We start from the raw sequence: 27,315 nt of genomic DNA, 5'->3' as shown, positions 1-27,315 counted from the left end.
TCTGGAATATTTGACTTCAGTTTACCACGTGTCTCAATTAACATTAAAACCTCGTTGACTGTTTATTATAACCTCAAATTAAAAAATTTATCGATTTTTTTTATTTATTTTCGAAGTACATGTTTCCTCTGTTTCTGGACTTCCAATCAAAAATAAAATAAACTTGGAAAACATTTAAAATTTTCAATTCAAAAAATAATGATGTCTAACAAGATAAATTTGTTTTCATTATTTTGGAATGTGATTCTAATCTCGATAAATTATACTGATTTATTGAGATTATTAAACTACAAAATGCTATATTTTTATAAATTAACCAAGGTCATTTTTAATTCTATTTTTTTATTTCCCTTAATTACATTTGAAGATTGAGATTTTATGATTTCTTATAAATGTTATTTATTTTTAAAAATAAATATGTTACATGATGGAATACGATTACATACTTGTTTTGAACTAAAACATACACAATTTAGATTAACATGTTGATACTTCTCGATATTCAAGTTGTCATCACAAACGAATTCAGTGTTGGTGTTGTCATGGAAGATGTATTATGATGACTTATTAAGGTTATTTATTTTATAAAAAAAAAACATGTTACGTAGTTTTCATGAAATATAGTTAAATATTTATATGACCTAAAATGTACTTACTTAGCTTTAACATATACTTGATTTTATTATATTGATACTTAATTTTGGTGAGAACATATTCGATTTTCGAGTAGCCACCATAAATTAAGTCTATGGATGTTTTGTCATGGAATATGCATTAGGATAACTTATTAATAATATTATTTTTTAAAAATAAAAATGTTGCGTAAGTATCATGTAATACGATTAAATACTTTGTATGATCTAAAAAGTACTTATTTTGATTTAATAGATATCTGATTTTGTCATGTTGATATTCAATTTTAATGAGAAAATAATCGATCTTCAAATGATCACTATAAATGAAGTCTATGTTGGTGTTGCTATAAAGATGCATTAGGGTGTCTTATTAATGTTATTTACATAATAAAATAAACTTGTTGCATAGTTATCATAGAATACAATTTAATATTAAATTTGATTTAACATATGTCTGATTTTTTCACGTGATACTCAATTTTATGAGAAAATATTTGATCTTCAAGTGACCACATAACTGAAGTCGGTGTTGGCGTTATCATTGAAGATGTATCATGATGACTTATTAATTATATATATATATATTTTTAAAAATAAACATGTTATGTACATATAATGAAACACTATTAAACATGAATTTGACCTAAAACATACTTAAGTTATGTAAACATGTATCTTATTTTGCCTTGTGATACTTAATTTTGGTGAAAAATACTCGATTTTTCAATTATCACAATAAATGAAGTCAATATTGGTGTTGACATTTTAGCATTTTTATTATAGTTACGAGTATTATGAATGATTAATTAACTTTTAAGAATAATAATTTATAATACTTATTTGTATTCATTCTTTTTCTTTTTTTTTTTTTGTATCAATTATGAGTATTCATTCATAAAGCATTATGGAGATTACTCGATCAACTTATGAGAGTAATCATTCACAAGTATCACTAGTATTAATTCATGATACTTTTTTGGTGTCATCATTATTTATTCATGATAGGTACTGGTATTAATGAAATATCAAGATAATACTTGATTTGATATTATGCATTAGTATTTATTTTTATAATACATATTGTTATTTATGAAATAACATGACGATATTAATTTTGATCCAATAAATCCCTCATGTTTTGGTTGTCCCACTATAGGCTCTACTTCCATGGTGAACTTCGAAGAATAATATATCAGAGGAGAAGTCAATACAAAGCGCTCCTTCTTCGCACCCACTGATGCCAAATTAAGAGAAGATTACGATGGATCCTTCTACCAATCTGAGGGGGAAAAAAAAAAGGCGTCTTTCACAGGATCAAGTTCGGTCTCTTGAAAAACGTTTCGAGGTAGCTTGAACCAGATATATAGGAAAGCGCAGCTTGCTAAAGAACGTAATTTGCAGCCAAGAAAGGTTGCTATAAGGTTTCAAAATCGACTAGCCCGGTGCAAAACCATGCATGCATATTGAGAAAGAATATGACATTTTGAAAGCAAGTTACGATAAACTGGAAGCAGATTATGACACCCTTTACGAAGAAATTAAATGAGAATCTTAAAAACGAGGTATCAATGATTTCTTCCTTGTTTCTTGATTTATCAGTGTCGGAGCGATGTTTTATCTCCTCAAAGCAAATGCCTTAATTTCGAAAGTATTTCTCAAAGGAGTGTATGAAATTAGAACTTCAAAAAACGATTACGAGGCACTGATCAAATAAACAACTGGTGGGATTTAATTTTTCGGTTAAAAATATATGTCTATTTATACTTGTGCTATATTATTAAATATGAGGATTTTTTAATATGGTATGGTCTTTTTTTTATTTGATGCAAACAATACTTTAATATTAAACTAATTTATTAGCATATAGTTTGAAATATAAACCTATCCAAAATTAAGTAACCATATCAATTCTCATCCAATTTTTATTTTTTCTTTAAAAAACCTGGATAATAAAAAATTATTAAATATATAATTTTAAATATTCATACGAGCTCTAAATTTTGTAAAAACCACTTAATACAAATAAAGTTAATTTAAATGTTCGCGAGAAGTGCTTAATATATTATCAATCCACGAGGGCAGAACTTATGCTTTCTATTAATTACTTCTCCAAACCACCTGATATGCTGTTTATTATATTTTAAAAAAAATTACTGATACTTAATAATGTAGTAGTTTTAATTTTAATAATAATAATAAAAGATAAATATATGAGATAAAAGCCTATTGTGTAGGAATAAATAATGAGCAATGTTAATAATTTTTTATTAGGGATTTTTGTTCATGTATATACAAATGTCAAAATCTGTTATATTAAATACTCACCTCAACTTCCTTCCATGTTATTAATTTAATTAAATTTTTTTAAAAAAAAAAACTGAATTTTATATTTTGTTTCTTAAAATAAGATAGTTTTACATTGTATGTTATTAATTTAATTTAATTTTAAAAAATGATTTTTATATTTTGCTTCTTAAAATAAGATAGTTTTACATTGTAAAATCATCAATTATGTATATTATAAGTTAAATAGCAGATTTTGCCTGATGTGAATATTAAAGTAATAATGGGGTAAAGTTTGTACAAATAAATATTTTCAATTTGTAAATAAGAGTAGATGTGACGTGGGCCTAGGAGGATGTATCTCAGGTGTCTTAATTTTATGTTTTTTTAATTCTCTCTTTAATAAACATAATTTTACATAATTGGAAGCACTCGAGCAACCGAGCTCGGGCCATGATCGTCCTAACCGAGCTCAATCAAATAAATATGACAATGATTGATTCAAAATACCTGGTTAAAAACTCTTATTATATTATAATATAGTTGAAATACAGGATATGTTACAGATAAGATCATATCAGCATAAATCTTATCATGAATCTAGTGTTTCACCGACTTGTCTTACTAAGAGTTTTTCGCTTACAAGCTATCTAGCTCATCATAATTCTATAAATATCAGCTGCTTCTCATTATTTTATAAATTCACTAGTTGCTTTCACTAACACTATTTTTCTATCATAAACTTAACTTTAGTCTCAGTACTGACATAATAATTGTAGGAGCTACATCATAATCACTTCTGGTGCCCTCTAACTTTTGTTTGTTCGTGCAGATCCGAGCTGAACTACTTTTCGACCCGTTCTAAACCCGTTTGAAGTATTGGGCTCATCATACCAAACTATCGGTACATTTTTTGGTTACATCAATTGACGTTGTCCGTTAGAAATTGAATAAACATAGATAATATTGTTAGAGGATGAGAAACACGCGTCGGTCGTGGAAGAGGACGAAGGGTAAATGAGAGAATGAGAATGACAAAAACAATAAACAAGATACTCGAAATAATCCGCCCCCCACTTCTTCCGTCGATATTCAATATATCGGAGGTAACAATTGATCAATGTCATAGTAGAGCAAGTGTTGACTCAAAGACAAAGGGAAAAGCCACCCACAAATCCTCCCCTGAATCATAACGAAGTTAGAGTTGAGAAGGTTGCGGCAAGAGGTGCAGTGTCTGGGTGAGAGTCGGGGCTCCTCCACCGCCCTGAGTTCCCTCTGCCACCCCATATTTACTAATTAACACTTTAATTCTAGTCTTAAGAAGAACAAATCTTTTTAATTCATTAGTAAAAAAAATCACCCACTAGTTTCGAGAACTTGCTGGTAAAATCTGAAAAGTACGTTAATTTTGAAAAATCATAGACAGCTCGGGTCGAGGAACCCAAGCGAGCTCCCGAGTACCAAGAGAAGCTCGGCCGGACAATCTTACGGCTCGCCCTTCCCGAGCCAATCAAATTGCTTTGCTCAGGCGGTTCTCTATGTAAACTTCATTGAAAATTAATAAGTCTCGGGCCCTTGAAATTTGCGAGCAAAGACATCTTATTCAGAGGCCACATGGAATTGACAAAGGACCTCGAGGACTTCTTTCTGACAAGTACTTAGATTTCCATAAATATTATGTTCACATTACTGATTAATACAGACATCTGATCGGAAAACCTGTTTGAAGTATTGATCTCATCAGACCGAACTCAAGATATATTTTTTGGTTGAATCAAGTTTCACGTTTTATATCTCGCACTCAAGATAAAGAAAGTTCCATGTAATCAACACATACAACATTTGTGTAGCATTTATGTTATTTTTATGGTCACGAAGACAACTATCTTGATGCTCATAAGCTAACGCAATATTATATTACTATTTTTTTAGTTATACAAAATTTATAAAATTATTTCATTAGAGTGAGTTGCCAGGATACAGAATATTGTTCGATGGATGGGCCTCAGGGCCCAGTCCTGAATGATGATGAGAAACCCGTTTTCAAGCTTTGCTCAAGAAATAAGAAAAAAATGTAGAGCATTTCTATAAAAATCCGGAAAAAATAAAAATAATAAAAAAATAAAATCACGGCCCGCCGAAAATAATGAACAGCCGGAAGAGAGAAAAGCCCTACCCTTCCCGCCACGCCCCTTACTCCTTCCCTAAACGCCGCCGTCCTCTACCCCTCGACGCGACCGTCGGTGTGGATGAAGTGGACAAATCTTCTTCCTCCGCCACGTCAGAGAAGCCTCAGACGACCGTGGTCGTGATTGGTGTGCCCAGCGAGTGCTCGGTGTTGGACCTGAAATCTAGATTCGAGATTTACGGTCCTATATCTAGAACGCGCATGGATCCCAATGGTCTCGCTTATGTGAGCTTCAGATCCAACGATGTGGCCCAATCCGCTGTCGCAGCGGCCCGAGATCCAGATTTTCCGATCACACTAAACTCAGTCCCAGTACGCTTTCTTCTCTATTACACTATATCATTTTATGCTGGTAGTTTACCATCTTGGTCATTTCATATATGCCGTTATTTGTTAGCATTTATCTTACTGTGGATTGAGGGTTCGGGCTAGAATTTAATTTGGTGGCTTCTGACCTGTAACTTCTCCTGTCATGTTTAACTGTGAAATGCTTTCAAACAATTTGGCTTGTGAGCTATAAATTAATCTCCTTTTTTCGTTCTGGGTCTGATTACCGAGCCGGGAGGGAAAATAAAGAAAGAATCTCAGCACCGATTAAACTCATTTTTACTACTGCTTCCGTTGGTACAGCCAGAGAGGAACTCAAACATTGTCTCCCGATCTATTATTTCAAGATGAAATTGAACTGCTAGGACTATTTGAATGATTACGTTCATCATTCAAATGGTAAAATTCCATTGCAAAATGCAGAGCCTAATTCTAGAATGCTCTACTTGATATTTTCCAATAAATGTTGTATTTGAAATTTTAGATTTGATTAAAAATAAGGAGTTACCACCACCCTCTTGTTAGAGTTTAAATGTGAGGTGTGAGAAAGTGGTAAAAAATTGTGGAATAAAACTGTTGTGTGGATAAATGGTGCATGAGATCTTGTGAGGTGCTTGCTTTAGCAGTGTTATGCTGCAAATTTATTGTATTTGATAACTTGTATCGTTGAATCAGCATGTTCAAGCTAATGCTCATTACGAGCGAATGTTCACTTCTCTCGTTTAATGTGGAATTAGGGTTTAAAAATAGAATGAAATATCTTTAGTTTTTCTAAGTGGTAATTTGGGCTTGGGTGCAGGTGAGTTTGAGCGAGTAGCAGGACACACATCAAGAGTAAAAGTGCATACATATGGCACACAGTTTGTTGTTACTGGATTCAACTATTTGTTTTTGTGCTACTGGTGCTGAAATTTGCATATTTTGTTATGTATAAAGGTACAGGTGATTTGGGCGAGCGACCCAGTTTCACAACGGAGGGGAGGAGTTGGACAAACAAGCGGGTTATCGTCGAAGCTCTTGCGAGCAGAAGTCCCTTTGAGCAGGTATGGGAGAGGCAATAAGCTAGGGTCAGCTATTGTGAACCCTAGAGAAGAACTTAATAAAGATAGCAGTAAATACGGTGTTGCGAAAAATGGTAGTAAACTTGATGGTGGTGCTGCCATTGGTAATTCGGGTTTGGATGGGTCGATCAAGGGAAGGGAAATTGTTGCTTATGATGATATTTTGTGATGTAATGGAGCGACCTTGTGGGTTGCACCAGGCTGTAATATTATGAATAACTAGGCTTGTTGAAGGTTGCCACAAGGTATTAGATATCTTGGTATGATCTTTTCGCGCGTCTTTGATTGTATCCTTTTGGAAAACCATTTTTCTTCTAGATTTTCTTTTCGTTGCAAGTCTGTACATTTTTGATTAACTTGATATTCATATAATGGAATGTGAGAATTTTCCGTCTGAGGACTATGGGGTACAGTTTTCTATATTATAATATCTTCAATTAATGCTAGATATTGTTTATGCTGGACTGTACCTCGATCATTTTAATCAAAATTTATCTCACCCCTTATTCGAGTTAGGGTGGTATGTTAAGGCGAGCTCCAAATCAGCTGTGCTCTTGTCCATCTTTATTTTTAAATTTTGCCTCACTGGGCAATAACTGTTTCTTAGGATGTTAATAATGCATAAAAATTATCACCGTTAATTATGATTATGAGCTCATGCGATCCGGTTCACGTTATTCTGTCGTGCTAGTTTAAACACATTGGCTTGTAAATTTCACTGAGTGTTGGTACGGTGATTATCGGGTTATTTTGAACTGGAGTTATCTTTGCAAAGCTCAACTTGACATATTCCATATATGATTCATGCGATCTGCGCTCAGAAACTTTTATATAAAAAATATAAAGCTCCGGAGGTTGCCTTTTGAGCCTTAGCTCCGGGAAATATTAGCCACCTTTTATCCTCTTTTAACGTTTTATTTCTGAATAGAACGATTTGTGTGAGTGATGCTTGTTTGGACCCATAAAACCAGGGATGGCATTATCTCTCCTTTACATGAATTTCATCTCAACATTTTCTTTATTCGCGCGAATATATTTTACTAAAATAATTTGTTAAAGAGAGAAAGCCGCGATAAAGACCAAACCATAAGAGGACACCACAAGAAGCTTTGGAAAAAGATTACATTGTCTATCTTGCTATGCTCATACTCAAGCAAGCAATGCCAGAGAGTAATGCCCGGTCCGCCATCCAGTTGCAATCACACGTGTCGAGCGTGGTTGCATCAACTCTCGAAATCGAGAAGATTGAACCGATTCAGAATGGAAAATCACCTTTTGATGAAGCTGGAACCACGATAATATGCATAGTTGCATTGTTAGGGGGGAGATGGAGCCGGAGAGGATAAAGCTTGCCGTTCAACGGGCTCCGATGACACACAGTGATACCCTCTATCCCTAACTCCCATTCCAGTCTCTTCGTCAGGTCAACAACATCGTTTCCCTTGAATGTAATGCAGAGCTCCTCGAAGCCCTCATCGATTTCTCCATTTTCATTGGCTATGTGGAAGTATATCATCCTTCCGCCGCTTCCCTTTGGTGGTGATCTTATTTCAAAAGAATCCTTTGACTGCAATAACACGAAAACTCGTGGTTATCAGCATCCATCAGCGCATCAAGAAAGACTCTTTTTTTTTTTTTTGGAAAAGCAGACCAGTGACTAAAGCTGAGGCACAGTACATAATTCTTTACTTGAAGAGGAAAAAAAAATGCTAAGGGCTGTGGTACCTCGTTCCAAGAGAAGCTAGAAGCAGATTTGACCGAAGGCGTCGAGCTAGAGCTCGAAACAGAGGAAAAGCTATCGGAATTCTCTACCGACAACGGCGGAGGGGCAATAATTACAACCGGAGACGACTGCGCTTCAAGTATCTCCACCACATGAACCTCCCACAAAATACACTCCTGCGTAGCCGACCGCTGCGGCACATCATGCGTGACGGAGTTTCTCCACGGCGGCAGACCACCATTCGCACGCAGAAACCGGCCGTATCTCGTCTTCAACTTAACGACACCATTTTCTCTAACGGGCTCCCATTCAACCGAGCTGTCGAGTCGCTTAGGAGCCGTCTGCAAAACTTTACAGCCGGTCATCCCTAGTAGAATCGGCTTATTGGAAGCTGTCAAGTACTTGTTATAGCAGCTCTTGAGTCGGATAAAGTCGTCGGAATTCTCCAAAAATTCTACGGTCCATCTAGCAGACCTTGAGGAGCCGCTGCGGTCTTGGGTTACTGATTCTTCGTCTTCCTCGGCGGTTAAGTACTTATCATGCGCGCACCTCAGGCGGACTGTTTTCGCGTGCTGGAAGAATTCCATGATTTTATTGTTGTAGATATTGGAATCCTGGGCTATATATATATAAGAAAGATGGGTGGCAATGCATGACAGTAGGCGCCAGCCAGCCATTTGACATGGAATTAGACACGGTTCTTGGATAACGCGGATAGCTGGGTTGGATTTGTGTGTTGGTGGGTCACACCTTTGAAGTTTCAAGGTAGAATTTCTTTGAAATCCTCCAACTAAAACTCAATTTTGTATTCAGTTTTATGAGAAAAATATGTGTATATTTTCTAATCCAAAAAATATATATCTGCACTATTTGAGCTCACATATTTTTTCATAGATGAAAATCGATACAAAACATTAAAATTGTGTTATTAATATATGATATTTGAGCATTAAATGATTTAAATCCGATACAAAAAATAAGTTTTTGACTATAAATTTTGAACAAATTTATGAATTTCAACACTTGCAATACATATTTGGGTTCTAAAAATCATATATTAGTATCATATTTAAAACATTTGGTACTCAATTATCATATTTTCAATATTTTGTGTCGATTTTCATCTAAAAAGACAAATGTATCATTAATAACAATACTTGCATACATATTTGAGTACTCAAAAATCATATATTAGCAACATATTTAAAGCAATTGATACTCAAATATCATATATTAGTATATTTCAATGTTTTGTAACGACTTTCGTCCAGAAAAAACATATGAACCCAGAAAGTACCAACATATATTTTTTCTGACATGGACCGAAAAATTTGAGGATTTAAAAGAAATTTAACCAAGTTTCAACCGAGTCAGCTAATTATTTTTATTTTTATTTTTATGCATAACCTTTAAAATGAAACCAAAACAACGAATCTTTGTTTTGGTCAACAGAAAATCAAAATTTCTTCTTTTAAAAATAATTAGTGAGTACACGTATGTTTAACGTGGAATGGAGCAGGTATTATTTGAAATAATCTCTATATTTGACTAATTAATTAATTGAAATATGATTACAAAAATTAAATATTAAGTCTAATTTTTTCTGCATAAAAACTTGTAAATTTAATACAAAAAATGAATAATAAACAATGTCAGATTAATATATGTTTTTGAAATGCTTGTAATTCAATTCAGTACAGTGTCACTTTATTATAACTGAATATTTTATCTTATAACTTCATTATTCCTACATCATTTTTTTGTATTTCTTGTTTCATATAATATCTTGATTTTTCATAATTTTTACAAGGATGTCATTAAAATTAATTATAATATACATGTAAAAAATGTTATTTATTCATATTATTTTGAAATTTATTATTTTAGTCATCAATATTTTCCACGATATCATTAATAAAAAAGTTTACTCAAGTATAACCAATATACTCTATTTAGTCATATTTTTATCTTGTACTTATTTTCAGTTCCATACACATTTACCTAATTATTTTTAAGAAATATATTGAATTTATATAATTTGATATGGAATTATCAACTTGAATTTTATTTATCCAAGAAAGTCGAGGATCGAGAAATCTATAGATTTAAAATTTATCAATCAAAACACAACCTAATAGTTCAAACCTAAAAGGCAGAAGACCAAAAAACTTGAAACAAAACACCTGCAACAGAAGAAACACGTCTGAAACACATACTACTTCCCTAATTTTTTTAATACCCCACATATTGGGTTAATGATGATAATTGGATTTGTAGTGCATGCAAAACCCCTAGCGTCTCATTAATACAAAAATAGAGGGCATATGCATAAGCAAACCGCCAAATTCCAATAAAAGAGAAAACTGGTTGGTATTCATCTACCTTGATTGAATCTACACTTTAACGCTTCGAGTTGTCTATTTTAATTATTTATATTTAGTGCAAGTAATAACGACGTATATTTAGTGTAGATAAGTATAAATTTATCGATTTAGACAATTTTTCGAAAACATATAATTATAGATAAGTTTTTATATATTACTGTTTCTCTAAGGTACAAAGAAAGTTGATTTTATAATGATATATTAAAAATGATTATTATTTACTTGTTAAATTGCATTATACATAAAAAAAAATATTAAATTAATTAAGAAGATGTTATCTTAAATATTTACTTTAAAAAAGTTCTATTTTAATCATATGTTTGCATCTAGTTTTTCATTTACAAGACAATATTTAAAAATACATCTAAAATATAACGATGTATTGCTAGATATTAGCATTTATTCTAATCCTTTTCGTGATGCTAGAATTTATTAAATCATTATTAAGAATCATATATTCCAATACTTCAAACCGGTTCAGTACATATCAGATAAAAATTCAATTCGAATATGTAAAGACGAACAAAAGTTAGAGGACATCGGAAGTATTTCCGACATAGTACCTCTGATGTTTAATTTAGTACTAAGAAAATTCAAGCATGTGATAAAAGTAGTGCTAGTTATAACAATGAAATAATGTATAGAACCGCGAAAGATATATGATATTTATAAAGTTTGAATGAGCTAAATACCTTGTAGGAGAGGAATTCTTCGTGAGACAAGCTCTCAAAATACTAGATTCGTGGTGAGATTTTTTCTTATATGATATTGTCTTTAACGAATTATAAATTTTTAATGTATTGTGATATAATTGGAGTTTTTATTTTACATGATTTTTTTTTTACTTTATAAGAGTTTAACCAGGTATTTTGCATAGTAGGACTGTGTGTACACTATCATAATCACTTAAATATATGATAATTATGTTTTGTGGATTTAAATATTTGAATTTAATGGTAGAATTTGTGTAAACTATTAATTACTTCATAAAAGAAACAATTCTCTAGGGAAATGTAAATATTTCACAAAATGAATATTATATAATAAAAATTAATGAGATTAATAACAATAAAAAAAATGCTTAAGCATGTCAAAATAACTTTTCATAAATTGTTTCTAAAATAAATATTTGATCAAGCATATTTATTTATGAATAAATTCATAAATTTAAAAGTCAACTTGTAGAAAATTTAAAGTATGCTTAATACAAAAAACCTGTTGACCCGTACCCGACCCAACCAATTAATTTTTCGAGTTTTATTTTGGGTCCAACTCGATTTGACCCGAAACAAAAAACCGACCTCAAGTCTAACATGATTTTTTTTCTCGATTTTTACAGCCACCCCTAACAATTCTTCCAAAAGTGCTATTCATGAGCATAATAATGAGATGTGAGTGAAATATGACATGTAATGTCTAAAGCAAAGACTAGGTTTTCTTGTGTAGTATAGTTGAGCTCGGCTCCCTTCAAGGCTTGACTGACAAAATATATGGGCTGATGTGTCGAGCCCCCTTTTCTGACCAAGATTGAGCTAGCTGCTCGGGTAGACGAATAATTCTTCACCCCGAATAAGTTTATTGAGGACATGTAATCCTCCCAAATAAGATTTCAACTCTTGAAATGTATTTGCTTTCTGCGTTCCTTTCGAAGTTTGAAGCTTTGCGAAGAATTTTGAAGAACGAAAGCTCTGGTTAGCTGATCAAGCAATAAACCATGACAGGGTAGCAATTCGCCCTGTTAACTCCTGCACTTCATGAATATTTCGAGGAGACCCCATAGTAACTAGGGCGTGAATTTTTTTCAGGCTAGATTCGATACCTTTTTTGGTAATCATATACTCCAAGAACTTGCCAGTCTGAACCCCAAAAGTGTACTTTCTTGGATTCAGCTTTAGTATGTAGTCTCGAAGAATAGAATAAGTCTCTTCTAGATCATTAATCAGCTTATCTGCTACCTTTGCTTTCACAAGAAAGTTGTTCACATACACTTCCACATTCTGGCCGATATGAATTTTGAGTACTTTGTCTATGAGCCTTTAGTAGTGGACCCAACATTTTTTAAGCCAAAGAGCATGACGACATAGCAGAATATCTCATCCGAGGTGACGAACCTCACCATATCTTTGTCCTGCTTGGCCAAAGGTATTTGACGGTACCCTTGGTAAGCTTCCAGAAAACATAAGAGCTCATGTCCGGCGGTTGAATCAACTAACTGGTCGATTTGAAGAAGTGAATAAACAATCTTTAGGACAAGCTTGATTGAGGTCCTGAAAATCCACACGTCCTACAATTCCCCGAGAATTTGAGGCACAAGAACAACATTAGATAACCATCTCGGGAACTGTACCTCTTGGATATGTCTGACTTTCAATTATTCTTCTACTTGTTCACATATAACTGTGTCTTTTCCTGGCCCAAAAATGCCTCTTCTTCAAGACCACTGGTCAACAACCGCTAGATACGTTCAGTTTGTGTTCCATAACTTCTATTCGAACCCTTATTAGATCAGATGTTGACCATATGAAAGCGTCTTTGTTCTTCTTCAAGAACTCAAGCGGCCAACCTTTAATTGGCTCAACCAAGGTTTTGGTGATCTTGACAGTACCGGTTTCGAGAGATATGACAACCGTTGTTTGGTAATTTATACCGAAACGATGGCGATCATGATGATAACATAGTATCAAAAATGCGGAATAAAATAATCAACAAGGACACAAATATTTACGTAGTTCACCCAAGATAGGCTATGTCCACGGAGCTACTGCAAATATTTATTGGAAGAAATATTACAAATATATACAACACTCAATCTCTCATAATCTCAACCCCTAATATAACCGAGAAAAATATTTTCTCAAACTCACAGTTATTTTAGGATGCTTAAAAATAAGCTTCTACCAACCATTTTTTGACAATATGCATCCGTTAACTGCCATATTCGAAAAGTATAATAAACACTTTGGTCAACCTTACCTAACACGTTTCACAATCTTCTTCAGTGGTAACTTGGGCTGGCTCCCCAATCAAATTCAAGTGGTCATGCTCTTTCTGTGCGGTGCTCGGTTTTGACTGCATATTGTTCTACTCAGGACTTCTTAAACATAACACTTTCGAGCTAATTTCCGATCATCCCTAGTTTCCCGTATGTTCTTCCCACAAGAAACTTCATCTTTTGGTAAAGTGCGGAAGCTAAATGAATGAAATGAAGAAGACAAGAAAAGAAAATACACCAACAAACAATAGTAACGACCAATTAAAACTAAGTGAACAAATCAGTTGGAGAATAAGAGAATAACCTGCAAACCAAACAATTAACACCAACTGGCCGTGTACGTCGCATTCTAACGACCAAGAAGAACACACGGAGAAGATAAATAAAATAAATTATTGATGACAACAAAAACAAATGGAAAGGAAAAGGAAAAAGAGCACAACGGGATGGTTCATTAGTCATGATCGTATTAGCATGAGAAGTCAATGCAATAACTTAATTAGAGTCTTGCATCTAGGAATCATTTAAATAATTTAATAGTCAATTAATAATTAATTTATTGAATAGTGGGTCAAACCATTTGAGCAGTAAATGCATGCAGGACAACAATGATTAAAAGAAATCCAAATGCACGCATTCAACTATTTATTTACTACTAGTGCTACTATGTTGATTAATTAATGCATTGTGTACGTACAGTCGATACGCATATCATTTTAGTTTAAACTATATATCTTTATTTTTGGTCCAATATTTCCACCAGAAAATAATAATAATAATAATAATAATAATAATAATAGATATTAAAGCTAGCAATTTGTATTTAAAATTTTACTCGTGGAACCAAAATCATAATTTCTATGAAAGAATTGGAAAATGAATAATAGCTTTTGCTCATCTGTATGGGAATCTTGCCAAAATGTACTGATTTGGAGCTCTCCATTTGCTCCTGCATTGCAATTACTAAGGTTGAAGTGCCCCAAAACACCACCGTTTCGAAAATAACGGACTTCTGGCCGTCAAAAACCGAGTTCTGTAATACCCTCGGAGGTGCCTCTACTGGTACTCTTTCTGCTTTAATGGCAAACCTGTTACCCTAAACGAAAATGCAACGGCTCCTGAACCAAAAGGCATCTGCCTTGAGAAAGTTAGCGACGGATCTTATATTAACATGGTGGCTCATCCAGATGGATCCAACCGTGCCTTTTTCTCCAGCCTAGCAGGCAAGATTGGCTGGCTTCGATTCCAGATCAAGATTCAGGAAACATACTAGGACTCGATGAATCTATTCGATTTGGCGGATCAAGTTTACCTTGACACGACATTTGGCATGATGGGAATGGCGTTTCATCCAAGTTTTGCACAGAATGGCAGGTTTTTTGCTTCATTTAACTGTGACCGAGAGATGTCTTCAGGATGTGGTGGAAGGTGCTCTTGTAACTCAGAGATAGACTGTGAGTCTGTGACCCTTCGCAGTTGGATTCCATCGAAACAGGGTCTTATTGCATGTATCACGCAGTTGTTGCTGACCGCTGAGTACTCTGCCAGTTTAACTACTTCAAGTCCATCAATGGTGGGTGTTATTTGCGCTTTAGTTATTACATCCTTCAATCAGCTCCACAACAAATATTGAGGTGATTTAAATTTGCGGGGTTATTCCACCTTATAGATTAGTTTTTTGGCTTAGATACTCATAGGGTCTAACATCAGTAGTTTCACCAATAATCAAAGCATCGGGAGCGTCCCTCCCACCTAAAAGGCCAATATTTTGTATTTGGGCCCTTATCTAGAACTTATGGTCTCATTGTAATCCATCAGAAGAGCTTTTATCAAATGAAGATTACTTGAGTTCAGGAGGAAAAGGCAATACCACAAGAAGTAAGAAGAGTATTTACAATCGGGTAGCCTTTCACATCAAATGACGGTGGCCAAATTCTTTTTGGTCCAGCAGATGGATACCTCTACATAATGATGGGAGACGGGGAAGCAAAGGTGATCCCTATAATTTCGCACAGAATAAGAAATCTGTACTTGGAAAAATCATTAGAGTTGGTTGATATAGACACCATACCTAGTGAGTCTCGACAATGGAAAAACCCATTCTATTCATACTTTGCAGCATCTGTTTATGCATAATCGTCTTCTATGATTACTGATTTCAACCATTTTCAGGTGACGAGGAGATAGTAAAGCTCAACTCGTGGGGAAAATATTCTGTCCCACAAGATAATCCTTCTTCCGAAGATCCAGAAATGGCACCAGAAATTTGGGCCTACGGTCTCAGGAATCCATGGCGTTGCAGCTTTGATTCAGAAAGGCCTTCTTACTTTGTGCAGATATTGGACAGGTTTATAGATCATCATTTCAAGCTTTACTTCTAAGATTGTTATCTTCTTCTGCATTTGCATTCCAGTTACTGATTCAAAGCAGAAATTTTCATGAAAAATTTTGCATCCAATTCCCAATCTCGAATCTTCCAGGATCAGTATGAAGAGGTAAACATCATCTCCAAGGGGGGAAACTACGGGTGGCGAACTTATGAAGGTCCTCTTCTCTTCCAACCTCAAAAAACTCCAGGAGGAAACACATCTGCAGATTCCATAGATCCCATCTTCCCTGTAGCGGGATACAGCCACTCCGACATAAACAAGCTTGGTTCAGCAGCTATATCTGGTGGATACTTCTATCGAGCCAAGACCGATCCATGCACTAATGGAAGGTAAAACACAAGGCGCCGCTTTTAGTTTTTCTCACCATCTCACTTTATTTAGTTGTAGCAACATCTAAAATCCTCTATTTTATAGTTACCTGTATGGAGATCTGTATGCAAGACACATTTGGGCAGCATCAGAAGCACCTGAAAACAGTGGCAACTTTACAATCAGTGACGTATCTTTTAACAGTGCCGCAGATTCTCCAGTCATGTGATTTAGTGCCTAATAGCAATTCTCCAGCCTTGCAGTACGTATTTCATTTGGAGAGGATAACAGAAAAGACGTATCCATTTTGACGCAAAGCGGTGTTTACAGGATTGTTCGCCCAAGTCGTTGCAGCTATGTTTGCTCCAAGGAAAACGTGACAGTTTTTGCTGCAAGTCCTCCCCCTCCTTCACTTGCTCCTCAAGCTTACCATAACATTCCGCCTTCAAGATTGATGCTTTTTGTTTTTCTGTTTTGGGTTTTTCTCGAGTGTTACAAGTGAAGCAAGAGTGAGTGTTTGGTATCGGAGACAACGCTGAGCAAACCAACTTCCAACTTAAAAATGCATCACATCACAGCTTTTTTATACCCTATACTCGTTTGATACTGCTAATTCACAGCTACTTTTAGTCGGGAAACTGAATAATTTATCCAAAACTACTACTCTCTAAACTCCGCCTGAAGCTTAGCGCTCATTTGAAAGATAGAATTTAATATGAGATAGAGAGAGTACATCAATGTATGAGATCATCCTTTCAAGGACTAAGCAATAATGTCCATTCAACTCAAATGGTCAGATAGACCCCTCACATAAACATAAGTGATTATTTCTTCAATTTTATGAAGCTGAAAATACAGTTGCTAGAATACAAGAGTGTTCTGGTTTGCTGATTAAGCAAATACAACAATCCACAGACCACAAATTATGCACAGATATTAAACTTGCGGCAAGCTATATTTCAACTCGCCCCATGAGACGTTTGAACTTTGATTGTCAAAAATTATTTGGCCCCTTGACCACCAGCTTCAAGTGAAGGCTAGGTAAGAGAGTATTTTGTTACACAAGAAAACAATGTTAATACGTTAACTATAATCTACGAACTTTATAAATTCAAACGCTATGGAGAAACTGAGATTTGTTTCTACACAGTATTATGAGGAAGACGATTTTTTAGCATTTGTGAACCATTAGAACTACAAAAATTTGGGGCTCCAAAGAAACTGGAAAAAGACGTGAATGAAAGAAAATAGAAGTAAACCAGAAATGCCCCAGAGAATCATACCAGCTGGCTCAAACAATTTACAAGCTACCAAAAAATATCTCCAGTTGGTGATTCAAATGTTGAATCTTTTTATACTGTCATCTCATGTTGCAGCATAAGGGTTTTCCTTGAATTTGCAATTTTTCCCATAGGCAAGTCATTTGTTTCGGAGATTGATAATGTGCAGTATGATAATCTTCAATGCATCCAAACTGACAGAACTTTAAGCTATGCACATATTTCACGGGTTTCGAGTCATTAAACTGCTCTACCCACATTCCCATGCTAACATCTTCCATCTTGAATAACTGCTTCATGGTTTTAAAATAAATCATCAAACAAGGGCTTGTTTTCACCAGCAAAAACAACATACCTAGGCGGAATGACTCACTCTTAGTTTATGCAACTCAAACTCAGTAATGACATAATGTGCAATGTCAGATGACATGATATAACCAGGTCCATTCGCATATGGTGGATAGAATTCTTCTGGCCATTCCTGAAGGTCCCCAAGAAGACGATACAAGTGACCATAATGACAGCATAATATGTTTTCAATACCGAAAAAAAAAGAAGGGCAAAAAACATTTATGTCATGCAATTTCATTGTTCTCTTTTTTTTCTTGTTTTCTCATCCCCTTGTCCCAAATAGATATGAGGCGAAGTTAAAAAACTTTTGCAAGATGCATATTCAAAATTAAGTGCTCCGACATAACCATTTTCTAATGATTACTAGAAAATCTACAAGATTTGAAAATCAAGCAGACATTCAGAAGAAATATAACAGGAAAGAAAATACAAAATCATACCTCATATGTTACAGCCCATTTACCATGTCGAAGAGGCTTGTGATAGTAGTTAATATTTCCAATATAGAAACTTTTAAAGGGTTGAATTTTTTTCATTTCCATCATCACAGAATCTATCCTTACAAATGTATCATCATCACATTTCATGATGTACTTAGCAGCCACTGTGCGAACCTACGACAAAAAAGATACATGAATACTAAAGGGAATATAACAGAAAGCAAAGGGATGAAATCTTGAATTTCGCTAAGTTGACTCACCCCATACTCACAAATTGCAACAGTCTTTAGTACAACAAGATCATAATTATCCATGTAAGGCACGATGACAATGTCGCCGAAGAACTCCGCCTCTTTCATGAGCTCCACATTCACCTCCTTTCTAGCATGCTACCAAGATGTGAATTCAAGAAATATAGACATCAAACATGTGGCATTTGATATGTGATGGAGTCTCAACTGATATTCCTATTTATACTGGACTTACCATTGCTACAAAAAATCGAGCCAGGACATTCGAAGATTTGACTGATTTATGTTGCATCCATGATTTTCTGACTGCCATCCGTTCTGCAAAATGATTTCCGGCAGAGAGGATACCAATAAAGAAATCCACAGGTTGAGCTGGAAGTCCCGGGGCTCTCCATTTCTTGGATAGCTCGAGATATCTCTGTGGAGCAGTATTTGGATGTGAAGTGGGCAAAGAAGCTGCAAATACGGTATGGACATCAACATCCCCACTCAAAAAGAGGCCTGTGGCATCCTCGAGAGTAAAACCCTGTCAAAATCGATCGACATTTCAGCTGCCTAGCACAACTTCTTGATACAATAAATAATCACTGCAAAGCTTCTTACAGGCCGATATGAAAAGGATGAAATATGTCTTCCATCAACATTTATATGAAAGCCTTCAAGCCCAGCACTGAGCGTAAGGACAAACAACTTGTTCTCAGCAAAAGGAAAGGGCCAATCAACCGTAACCTTCTTTGTCCTCCCAATCAGCCTATTCAACCACCACGAGGCCTTTGATTCTTCAGATCCACTGTCATCATTATGAATCCATTTTTCGCATTTTACCTGTCCATCAACTATATACAGTCTACATGTCAATTGATGCACAAATTATGCACCACGTGATTATAAACAGTGATGAAGGCAGGTTTAAACTCCTCAATAACCAACCACAGAGAAAACAATAATGATAATCCCACACGCACGCGCACAAATGTGCACCACCTAATGTAGTGCGCGAATCACCTCTAGATTGCCAAATCATATTCAACTTACCATGGACTAACCACGACCTGTACTCTTATAGCATTTGATGGAATGTCATTATAAATTCTTACTGATAATAATTCAAAATCATCCCACATGTATACCTTCGGTCCTAAACACAGATTCTATAGACAGAATCAAGAAATGAATATCATAATCCAATAGTATCAACAGCTATCCAAAAAGAAAAGAAAAAAAAGAATCCAAGCCAAAATCAACAATTCGCTCATAAGAAATATATAAACACCTGAATTTGGTTACAGGCATTTCTATAAAAAAATAAAGCCATATTAAATATTCCCTCACCAGTTTCCTCATCAGCCCTGGACTTCCACCCTTCACACCGTTGAGCAGAACCCCACTGCATTCTATAGCATGTGTTCTGCTCTATCACCGGATGCCTGCTCCAGTCTCCCTTAAGCCTCGGATTAAAATGCAATATCCTTGGAGGATCCTCACCATCCACAGCGCTCAATCCCTGCAACTCCATGATAAACTGTGATACCATCGTGCTCTCTCTACTCTCCGTCACCATTGCAATCTTGGAATCGTTAACCATTTGAGCCCACAGAGGTCTCCCCACCACCGTAACATGGGATCCCAACGACAACCCACAAGGTATCACCATCAATTTCCCTTTCTTCACAAAATTATCACCAGACAACAATGCCGAATTCGGGCAAGGCTCCGCATCTTGCTTTAGCGCGGGGTTCTCTGCCTCTGACGGGAACTTTCCAGATTCCAAATCCTTCAAAACTTTCTTTCCCAACACAAACGCGTCCCTAGCTACTCTATGCAACTGCGAGAATTCATCTTTAGTAATACCATCATACACATTATCATCGAAAATAAGGCCTGAAATCTTCCTAAACTCGCCCATTTTGCGCTCCGGCATTAAAAAAACTCGACTTTCCGTATCTTGTGTTGAAAACTGATTATCATTTTGGGTTCGGGAGATAGGATTGGAGACGAAGGTTACAGAGGGCTCTCCCTCTGGGGATTCTAATCCCAACCCAGTTTTTAAAACCATAGGAATCTCAAAGCTAACCAGGATTAGATACATAGCCAGCAAACCCATCATGACTTGAATCGGCCGGAGACGACTTAGGGTGATGAGCGAGTCGAACTTTGCTCGCTTAACGGTACCCATTGCAAAAGGAACAAGGAAAAAAAAATCAAAACAATCAAAAGCTGGCTTCCAAGCCAAAATTTTTTGTGGCTCTTCACTTTCTAAGAAGAACGCGACAACGAAAAGCAGATCAAGGGCTTCTTTTCCAGATATTAATCGTTCAAAAGAAAATATCGAAACTGAGCTCGCAACAGTACCAAGATCAAGGATATACACAAGATATGGATGGAGACAGAGAGCCTATGTGCATCGATTTAGAGAGTGGAAATTGATCAGTGATGGTGAGATGGCATTAAAGACGAAAACTTTTTTTGGAGGGGCAACGTATCAGATTGGGGAAGCGGTTAGAAGCAGTTCTTGAAACGACAAGACGACAGCGTGTGCATTAAAAATTTATTTATGTTTGGGGATGCTCAAATCAATTTCTATTTAAGGTAAAATATAGAAAGATGAGAAAATGTGTTTCTCAATAATGGAAAATAAAAGACTACTTTTTGATTGAACATAGTAAATTCATTATCGCAATAGACTGATAATTCATGTAACAAGCTAGCATTTTCTCCAGCCGAGCAAGAGATTTCATCGGCAAAGACATGCACAGGATTAAACTAACCCTTTTTGTGTTTAGGCATGCAATCTCAATTCTAACAACAGTTTCAAACTTAACTTCGAGATGTGCATTATTAAGTTTACAGCTAAAAATAACATGTTCTATTTCACCGGCCAAGCTTCAACACATCAACAGAAGAACCATGGAAAGTAAGGGGGACAGAGATGAAAACTACAGTCGTCCAATCCCTAGCAATTCCTCGCATGCCCCCATTTTTTTGGCAATTTGTCGAGGTATCATATGGAATCTTAAATCCTAAAACAAAATATTTATATATGCGCTCATAAATCATCAGAACATCTTCCACTAGAAGACACAGAATATTGGAAAGAGAGAGAATGCATGAAAAGTGTACACAGCAATCAATCTCGTCCAACCTATTCAATGGAGAACGGGAGACTCACGCAAAGATAGATACAAAAACAAATACATAAATGCGTCTTGGAAAAAGAAAACTTAATTAATCTATAGATTGCAAAATATGGCGGAGAATGCTAAATTTGGTATGCATCTCTAATGAGCTGCCCCGGTCCCATTCAGCATGCATGTTGCAAGCATACGAATGCAATTCAACAATATAGTTCATCCGGCATTTAATGCTTAGAACGTTAATTCCAACAAATTTCTTAACAAAAAAAATCAATAATGTCTTGTGTAGTGCATGGGATCCATCCAAGAATTGATTATTAATCCATGTTTTTCGATCAAGGACTCTCAGTAGTGCAATTTCCCGGCCCTCCCTTTAGAGTAGTTTCATCCAGGAATTGCATCTCAACCCAACCACAAACCACGTATACATGCGATCTTTCTTCATACCACGCGGCCAAACCCTCGCGCAATATTCCATCATACTTGAGTTTAAAATTCAATGGCTTATGAAGTTTTTGGGACTCCAGAAGCGCTGTTGGAACGAACGAGGCAGGGACTGATACCGTCGTCCTGTTTATGCTCACATTGAACATAATATTACTCCCAATCTCGAGAAAGAAGTCTCCTGTTCTCGTCACCCATAATAACTCATGATCGAGGAATATAGAAAGCACTGAGTTTTCATGATAAATACTTCTCTCACCATTGTTTGTTATGTTGAACGCAACATCACATTTCCCCGTCACTTGTGAAGCCGACACCTGGAACTCCGAAATGGTCAATGAATCTAGAGAAAATTCATGATCAAACCTATCGTCTAATCGGAGTTGAGTGTTCATATAAGGGAAGAAAGCGATGACAAGGAGTAGTACAGATATGGAGATGAAAGCCGACACGAAAATACGGTCCCAATCGATATTTTGACATGTAGAACCTAATACTTGGTGTAGATCAAAGTAATGTTGACGAATTTCAGAGATGAAGTCGAACGGATCGTCTCGGGTTCCAGGGTCTTCTACCTCCAACGTAGTCAGCCTGTTGTATCCTTGTGTCGTCCCCATGGGGCGTGGAGGAGGATGGTTGTAGTCAGCCATTGAGGGGGGAAAGGTTATTCTTTTATATTTTGATTGATAAATCAAGGATGGAAGAAGATCATTTGATGCAGAGGGTAAATGAAAGGGATATGTTTGTTGGAAATTTTTTGGAGATGGATCATCCATTTGTCTATATTTTGTCATCCACCTCTCTTTGTGTATTCCTTTATTTAGCAACTTCTCTTTACGATTTTACGTGTAATTTTATCATTAAATAATCAATGGGATCTAAAATAATAATAATCGTAGGTCAACACATGGACATTCATCTGACAGTTTGTTTCTCTCTTCTACATCCACACACAAAAGACTCTTTTTTGTGTGTCATGCCTAGATTTAGGGCAAGCAGGAATGGAGTCATCGAATCAAGATCTATGTATGGTGATCTGGTCGCTCTATTGATTTCATATTCCAGATAATTCTTATTTTGAATTCAAACAGGAGAGTCGTAGAGTTCGGATTCTTTCTCCGAAAATGCTGGGTCATGACCGTGGGGATTTGGATGAGTGCAAACCGCTATCGGAGCAGGAGGTCAGAATGGAACGTGCAGCCGGTTAAATGTCCCGTCGTTGCTGTTTGTGGGGATATTCACGGCCAGTTTTATGATCCGATCGAGCTCTTTAGGTGCTTTGGACCTTAGAATGTTGATTTGTTTAGATATGTACGAACTAATTATGGGTATTTACTTGTAAAATCCTTTTTTGAAGATGCCTATTTTGAAAGCAAAACTAGGCATGCTTAACTCATCGGTTCCGACCAAAACCGGTCCGATATAGTTTAACCGGACCCGAAACCATGTTCAATTTATTGTTTATTGGTTTGACAGTTTGTTCTGAACGAACCCAACTTGTTACCGGACCCCGACTCGGAAATCCAATAAGTAAAAAATAAAAAAAAATTAAATGTCTTGGCCAATGGTTATTGTAGTATTCAGTAGATGCTGCAACATTAATAATTTTCAATATGGTATTTTTTTTAAACTTCACTTTTTTACTATAAATACAAAATCATTTTGTTTATATTTTCACATATCAATTTTCTATTAACTCTACATTTCTCTATAATCAATTTATCTCTTTACTATTATTTCTCAAAATATATTCAATAATTGTGTTATAATTTTATCTATAATCAATATTCTATTTATTATTATTTAATTACTATTTAGCAATTTACTCATATAAATAATTCTAATTTCAATGGCATCATCTTTCAAACCGTGGTAGTGGTTGAGGTAAATATATTTCCGACTTTGGTGAAAATTTTGGCTACATCTCCAACTTTGATGAAGTCGAAGCTGGTCACGAGGAGGAATAAGCCATAGAACTCCTCACAAAGATGTAGAGACGCCATCGTCCACCCAAGCAAGCAACATGATGGCAACGAGAACGACGACATGCCAAGCAAAGAGAAGCAAAATTTGGGATCACTTCGATATTGAACAACAAGTTACGAACAAATCTTTTGTCATATGTAAAATTTGCAAAATCAGATATTCTTACAAAACGGGTGGTGGTTCTGATGGTAGAGGTACTTTGAAAATATATTTAGTCAATATACATAAACTTAACCCTGATACACTACAACTATTCAGTGAGGAACCTACCCAACAACAAATTAACCCTTCAAGTGGTGAATCTTTCACAATTACAAAAGAAATTTCTCGAAAAGTCATCGTAAAATTTGTTATCAAATGTTTTCAACCTTTTATAATAGTTGAAAAAGAAGGTTTTGTTGAATTTATTAGTACTATTAATATATCAACCTGATTTTTACAATATTTCTAGGCACACACTTAAGAAATATTACTTTGATATATATAAAAAATATAAAGAAACATTAACATCGCACTTTCAAATATTTCTTGTAGAGTTAGTTTGACAACTGATATTTGGACTAATTTGAAATATGAATCTTATCTTGTTGTTACATATCATTGGATTGATGAAACTTGGACTACACAAAAAAGAATTTTATCGCTAGATCATTTAGAATTGTCACACAATGCATACACTATAACTAGTTATGTTTTAAGCCAAAAACTTGTGTGAGACGGTCTCACGGATCGTATTTGTGAGACGGATCTCTTATTTGGGTCATTCATGAAAAATTATTACTTTTTATTCTAAGAGTATTACTTTTTATTGTGAATATAGGTAGGGTTGACCCGTCTCACAGATTAAGATCCGTGAGACGGTCTCACATGAGACCCACTCATGTTTTAAATGTTGTTAAGATTAATGGCACACAAAATAAAATAATGTCGATCACATTAGATAATGCGACTGTCAATACTCTTGCGATTAAATATTTTAAAAATTCACTAAAACTGAAATTATTACGTGAAAAAGACACGGACGTGGTTGGAAAAACTAGTCGAATCAAACGGGATTGAATTTAAAAAATTTCTTCTTCATGTTGAAATTAAATGAAATTATTTATTTTACTTATTTCATACTTTGTTATGTTTTCAAGATTTAGTTACTCCATATTATAATAATATTGCGTTAGAGTCTTTAATGTTGACTGGCGATGATTGAAAATTTTTGAGTAAATGTGTTTCTTTGTTAAAAATTTTAAAGAAGCAATTAAGAAATTTTCTGGCATGAATTACCATATTTCAACCATGTTTCTACTTTTGTTTTTTATTATGTTTTATAAATTAATTGAATATTGTGATGATTCTGTTATGTGTTATTTTGTTTCAAATAGGGAAAGTAAAATTTTAAAATATTGGGATAATATCTCAATTGTGCATGGTTTAACAACATTACTTGATCCTAGTCAAAGTTAAGATGAGTTAGACGAGTTTTTTTTTGAATATTATGTAAATTTCTACGGAATAATATTGACGATCAAAAGAAGTCAATCATACATTCTTTTCAAAAATTGTTTGATTAGTATGCTAGTGAACAATGTGAACCTAGTGTTCAGTCGAAGGAGAGGTTGACAGATAAAATCAAAAGTAGAGCATTCAATTTCTCTTAAAATTTGAAACGACAAAAATTCAAATCGATGATAAAAACAAATTACAATGAGATTCAAATTTATCTAAACCAATATATCGAGACTACAGAATATTTCGATATTCTTGATTGGTGTAAAGTAAATTATCAACTTTATCTAATGTCAGCGGCAGTTGCAAGAGATGTCCTACCCATTCAAAGTTCAATTGTTGCTTCCGAATCAGCATTTTCAGTATGTGAAAGAATAATTGGTTAACAAAGAACTAATTTAAAGCCAGAAACACTTGTAGTGCATTTGGAATCATAGAATTCAAGCGGATTTAGTGAGATTTGGAATTAAAAATATCATTTTAATGTTTAGAAAAATGGAATTTCAAAATGTGATTGATATTTAGTGAAATTTGATGGATTTGATTTAACTAGTTGAAATCTTTGTAAAATAGATAAGATTTCATGAGATTTCATGGAACTTGGTAAAAAAAAAGTATGTTTACTAATAAATTTTTATAATTTGCTCATAAATTTCAAATGTTCTTCTCAAATTTTATAAAGTATCATTTATCCAAAAATACATTTTATCAATTCACAAACATTTATTTCTTATATATTTTTGAGAAAATTATTTCGAAACGAATTTTATATATTTTATATTTAAAAATCTTATGAATAAGACATTTCTATTTAAAAAATGTTGTTTTAATTGTAAAAACTTAATTTATGAAATTTTGATAAATTTATTTTTAATTATAAACTTTATAATTTTTGCATTTATAAAAAAGTGTTCAATTAAAAATATTTTTATATGTTCGAAAATAAATTTTTTCTTTGATAAAAAATAATAATATTTATATAAATATTGTTAATAAACAAATCATTTTAAAAAATAGTAATACAAGATTTTTTAATATAAATAAATTAATTTTAACGGTTAAAATAAATTCAAAATTACATTTAAAATTTTTATCAAACACTTGAATAGAATTCCAAATCCATGGATTTAAAATCCAATTCCAATTCCAATTCCAATTTCAAATCAAACTTTTTAGTTGTCCAAATATAGACTTAGCATGCTAACATGTCTACAAAATTGGTCTGCAGACCGCTGGAGCAATCGACGAATTTCAAAGCTCAAGTTCCAACGAAGATATGGAGTATTCAAAATATATTTTAATAAATCGTGATGAATTTTATATGTTTAATTGTAAAATCAAATGTTTAAGTTATTTTATTTTTATGATTAATTAGTATTGTTTCAACTCAAAATAATAAATAAAAATGTTCATTAATTAAAGTAATTTTATATTAAAAATAATAATAGTCGGAAGCCGGAATCGGTTCGAGTCGGACCGGTTAAAGTCCGAGGTTCGGATTGGTTACCTTGGCACCAGAACTGATCCGCACCACCCGGTCTGGAACCGGTTGGAATCGGAACCCATCCAACCCATGAACCGATAAGCATGCCTATCCACCACTCACCAGTAGCGAAAAATGGTAAGGGAACAGAACC

General features: G+C 34.5%; 3 protein-coding genes and 1 pseudogene across 3 annotated transcripts; 2 read left to right on the top strand and 2 right to left on the bottom strand.

Moving 5' to 3' along the window:
• The first annotated feature begins 5,005 nt into the window (after nt 1-5,005).
• LOC140956628 (uncharacterized protein At1g27050) lies at nt 5,006-6,891 on the top strand. The gene is made up of 2 exons (XM_073413454.1): nt 5,006-5,418; nt 6,370-6,891. Exons 1-2 carry the CDS (start codon nt 5,065-5,067, stop codon nt 6,661-6,663), a joined length of 648 nt encoding a protein of 215 aa, XP_073269555.1. The 5' UTR covers nt 5,006-5,064; the 3' UTR covers nt 6,664-6,891.
• Nucleotides 6,892-7,567: 676 nt separating this feature from the next.
• LOC140956525 (uncharacterized) lies at nt 7,568-8,829 on the bottom strand. The gene is made up of 2 exons (XM_073413294.1): nt 8,220-8,829; nt 7,568-8,061 (listed from the first exon to the last, which is right to left on the bottom strand). The coding sequence occupies exons 1-2, from the start codon at nt 8,802-8,804 to the stop codon at nt 7,750-7,752; spliced, it is 897 nt and encodes a 298-aa protein (XP_073269395.1). The 5' UTR covers nt 8,805-8,829; the 3' UTR covers nt 7,568-7,749.
• Nucleotides 8,830-14,441: 5,612 nt separating this feature from the next.
• On the top strand, nt 14,442-17,243 carry LOC140957049 (HIPL1 protein-like; annotated as a pseudogene).
• A 170-nt stretch (nt 17,244-17,413) lies between these two features.
• On the bottom strand, nt 17,414-21,172 carry LOC140957048 (hydroxyproline O-galactosyltransferase GALT6-like). The gene is made up of 7 exons (XM_073414120.1): nt 19,947-21,172; nt 19,218-19,450; nt 18,850-19,140; nt 18,624-18,752; nt 18,364-18,537; nt 17,946-18,053; nt 17,414-17,862 (listed from the first exon to the last, which is right to left on the bottom strand). Exons 1-7 carry the CDS (start codon nt 20,788-20,790, stop codon nt 17,653-17,655), a joined length of 1,989 nt encoding a protein of 662 aa, XP_073270221.1. The 5' UTR covers nt 20,791-21,172; the 3' UTR covers nt 17,414-17,652.
• Nucleotides 21,173-27,315: the final 6,143 nt, after the last annotated feature.

The sequence above is a fragment of the Primulina huaijiensis genome, chromosome 14 (genome assembly GCF_012295235.1).
Source record: "Primulina huaijiensis isolate GDHJ02 chromosome 14, ASM1229523v2, whole genome shotgun sequence".
NCBI classification, from domain to species: domain Eukaryota; kingdom Viridiplantae; phylum Streptophyta; class Magnoliopsida; order Lamiales; family Gesneriaceae; genus Primulina; species Primulina huaijiensis.
The sequence above is the reverse complement of the archived record's forward strand: the minus strand, read 5'-3'. Positions and strand labels throughout refer to the sequence as shown.